Raw genomic sequence first — 3,365 nt, forward strand, 5'->3', positions numbered from 1 at the left:
GTGGCGGTTCTTAAAGATCAGATTTTTGAGGTCAAGGTTGGCTTGGGCTAGCTAAATATAAGATCTTGTTAAACCTAGACTCGATCGATTAAAGATACGCTGTTCGCACTACGAGAAGAGGAGGTAAACCAAAGGTAGATTAGCTGGATAAATTAACTACGGGGTTCCCGGTCGGTCAACGGTGCTGACCAGGGCGGGCTGGGCGGGGACAGTGCACGCGGCCGGCCGGCCGGCAGGCAAGGGAGCGCCGTTTAGGCGGGCGTTAGGGCGCCGTTAGCTGGTTAGAAGGTTTGACCACGCCACGTGCGCCTTGACCGGCAGATTAGACGGGCCGGTGGGCGGGTGGGTCGGTGACAAACCTCAGTGGTGATGCCGTTCCGTTATGTTTATGTTCCACGAGCTCTCTTCTCTCTCTCTCTCTCTCTCTCTCTCTCTCTCCCTCGTCTCAACAAGTGGGAAGATAAGACGAAGCATTTGTTTGCAGGAGGCTAGAGAAGAGAGAAGGTGAAGAAGAAGAAGCACTTGTTAATCACACCCCCCCCCAGTAAACAGCGTTGTCTTCTTCTTCTATTTTTCAACTTCTCCCCTCCCTCCCTTCTTCATCTCATCTCATCTCCTCTCCTCTCCTCTCGCCCCTTCAAGCTTTTGAGCTACCCTGGCTATGGCGGACTTCACCTTCTAGCCCTCCAGAGCTTCCTTCCTTCCAAGCTTTCTTCCTTTCTTGCCTTCTCTCTCTCTCTCTCTCTCTCCCCCCCCCTTTCTTTCTCCACAATGCGTACCCGCAGAGCCTCCTACCCGTCTCCCTCCGATGGCATCACCTTCTTCATCAGACCCAAACCTCCTCATAAGCGCCGCAAGCTTTCTGTGAGCTCCCCTCCTCCTCCTCCTCCTGTAGCTTCTTCCAGACCTTCTTCCTTTGATACCCTCCACGATGAGCTTGTGGTTTCCATCATGGTCGCCCTCAGCTCCTCTGCAACGTGCCCTGCAGACCTCATCAACGCTATGCTTACGTACGTGAACGGCAAAGTTTTACAAATGCACATGCATATAATTTCGTTTGTTTGCTGTGTTTTTTTCCTCTCTGTGCTCAATGTTGTAAGGTTTGCGTTTGGCCAGATGCAAGCGTTTTTGTGCAGCGGGAGCTCATCCGCTAGTCCTCGCGAACGCGTCTTTGTCTGCACTTGCAGTGAACGCCAACAAGTGGTCGGACGGTGCCCAAATATTTCTGAAGCAGTGTGCTGAGTCGGGCAATGTGGAGGCTGCGTACGCGCTCGGCATGGTAAAGCCCCTTTCCTTTTTCCAGATCTATGCCTGCACAGTGCTTTTGATTAATCAAGTTCCTGAGCATAGATATTAGGGCTTTATTCTTGAGCCTATGTCAATGTTTTTGTTTGGATTTGGCTAATATTTGGGGATTCATGGTGCAGATACGCTTCTATTGCTTCAATGAGAGGGAGGCGGGGGCTTCGCTTATGGCGCAGGCGGCGATTACGCCACACGCGCCGGCGTTGCATTCTCTGGCAATTATTCAATTCAATGGAAGCGGGGGGACAAGAAAGGACAAGAACCTTAAGAACGGAGCGTCTCTGTGTGCTAAGGCGGCCGCGCAGGGTCACGTTGACGCGATGCGTGAGCTGGGCCATTGCCTGCAAGACGGGTATGGTGTGCCGAAGAACGTGCCGGAGGGGCGGCGCCTCCTGCTAGAGGCCAACGCCCGTGAAGCGGCTGCGGCCGTGGCTGCCTCGCCCCGGGCCTTCGTAGAAACCGCCCTCCAATTTGCGCATTCCACACGAGGCCGCTGCCTCCACCACCATATCCAATACAGATCCGCAATTAACAAGCTGGAAGCTGCGCAGCGCGCGGCTGCCCACGAGCCGGGCAGACCGACAGCTCCCGAACCCCCTCTCTCCCTCCGTCACCATCCCGTCTACAGATTCCTCCATGGAGGTGGCTGCTCTCTCTTGAGCGATTTCGGCTGCAATGTTCCTCCTGCGAAACTGCACATCGCCAACAAATTCCTTGTTGATTGGTTCTCCCTCCGCCCTCCGCCGCCTGGGCTCCGCCTCTGTTCACATTCTAACTGCGGCCGGCCGGAAACTAGGCGCCACGAGTTCAGGCGGTGCTCTGCCTGCGGCACAGTGAACTACTGTTCACGAGCTTGCCAAGCGCTAGACTGGAAGCTTAGGCACAAGTATGACTGCACCCCTGTGGCGGATTGGGAAGACAGAGAAGACAATGATGCCGACGATGATGATCAAGCCGCTGATGATGATTTGCAAGATACTTAAAGCTTATAATTAATTTCTTATTATCATCCTCCCCATTTAACACCATTTTGCCTCATTTAGCATGGCCCTAAAATTCACGATGTTCTTGCAACTTTTTTTTTTTGGGTTTGGAGAAAAATCAACGGGATTAGTAAATGTTGGAAAGGTTAAGCAGACACCTTAATTAACCAGGCGTTTAGGCTATGGTGTGTGGAGGAATCTTGTGGGCCTTGAAGGTTTTGGTAAAAGAAGGCTGGTGTGACGGATTTTTTCACACTAGTTGTTTTTCCTTTTGAGTGCATGTAAAGGAGGTGGGCACTTAATTCAAGCTGCTAAGCATTTTTTTGCCTAAGGGATCCAAAAATATGTTAATGGTAAGTTAAATTGATGTAGCTGTTAAGTCCCGCACTAGAACCTTGAAGCTTAAAATGATGGTAATTATCTATATATATCTGTTCATTGAATAGGTATTTTTCTTTACTTATCTAACTCTAAGCTCTATTTTAAGGTTATGGTTGTCGCCGTTTACAATGCCCTTAGAAACTTTTAGTAACCTTAGGATTTAGACTACTTAGAGCGAGAATTTGGGCCATAATTGTTCTAATGTTTGAAAGCATGATCATAGTAGAAAGGACCGTCTTTAGCTCACCACCATCACAATGTACAGGTACCTTTCCTTTCCTTCGCTACGCACAAGACAATTTAGTTAGTTTGTTTTAAAGTGGGTGCTTTTAATTAGGTGCAAGTCACCTTAGTTCGGATATATTCTCAGTAATTACATGCAATTTTAGAGTATGTAGAGGGTAGTAAAGTTGTATACATTTATGTATGGTTTTTCTTGGCCGGCATGTTGCAAAGGGACTCGAGTCTAGGCAATATTGGCGTTCATTATTCGTGCTCCATAAATGCGATGTGTGATGGGGCTAATCGTTCGGAAATCAAGTATAAAACAAGTTAATCGAATTTATTAAATTGCTTCCCTCTCTATCTAAAATATTATGAGATGCAACGCATGCACACACGAGCGAGAATTCTTAATCCTAACGCTACGCCGTTACTTCTTTGGCATCCCTTGAGCGAACATGTGTATTGTGTGTG

General features: G+C 48.9%; 1 protein-coding gene across 1 annotated transcript; it reads left to right on the plus strand.

Annotated features, from left to right (window-relative positions):
* The first annotated feature begins 483 nt into the window (after positions 1 to 483).
* Positions 484 to 2,619, plus strand: LOC147616050 (F-box protein At1g67340-like). The gene is made up of 3 exons (XM_086778694.1): positions 484 to 1,010; positions 1,117 to 1,279; positions 1,428 to 2,619. The coding sequence occupies exons 1-3, from the start codon at positions 772 to 774 to the stop codon at positions 2,286 to 2,288; spliced, it is 1,263 nt and encodes a 420-aa protein (XP_086634820.1). The 5' UTR covers positions 484 to 771; the 3' UTR covers positions 2,289 to 2,619.
* Positions 2,620 to 3,365: the final 746 nt, after the last annotated feature.

This window comes from Cibotium barometz, chromosome 39 (assembly GCF_041138505.1).
Source record: "Cibotium barometz isolate CiBa-2024 chromosome 39, ASM4113850v1, whole genome shotgun sequence".
Classification (NCBI taxonomy): domain Eukaryota; kingdom Viridiplantae; phylum Streptophyta; class Polypodiopsida; order Cyatheales; family Cibotiaceae; genus Cibotium; species Cibotium barometz.

Excerpts from the sequence above, each read along its gene's own strand:
- LOC147616050 (XM_086778694.1), top strand. The coding sequence starts at position 772 with ATGCGTACCCGCAGAGCCTCCTACCCGTCTCCCTCCGATGGCATCACC. Across the intron at positions 1,011-1,116 it reads CTCATCAACGCTATGCTTAC|ATGCAAGCGTTTTTGTGCAG; the intron begins GTACGTGAACGG and ends GCGTTTGGCCAG. Across the intron at positions 1,280-1,427 it reads CTGCGTACGCGCTCGGCATG|ATACGCTTCTATTGCTTCAA; the intron begins GTAAAGCCCCTT and ends TTCATGGTGCAG.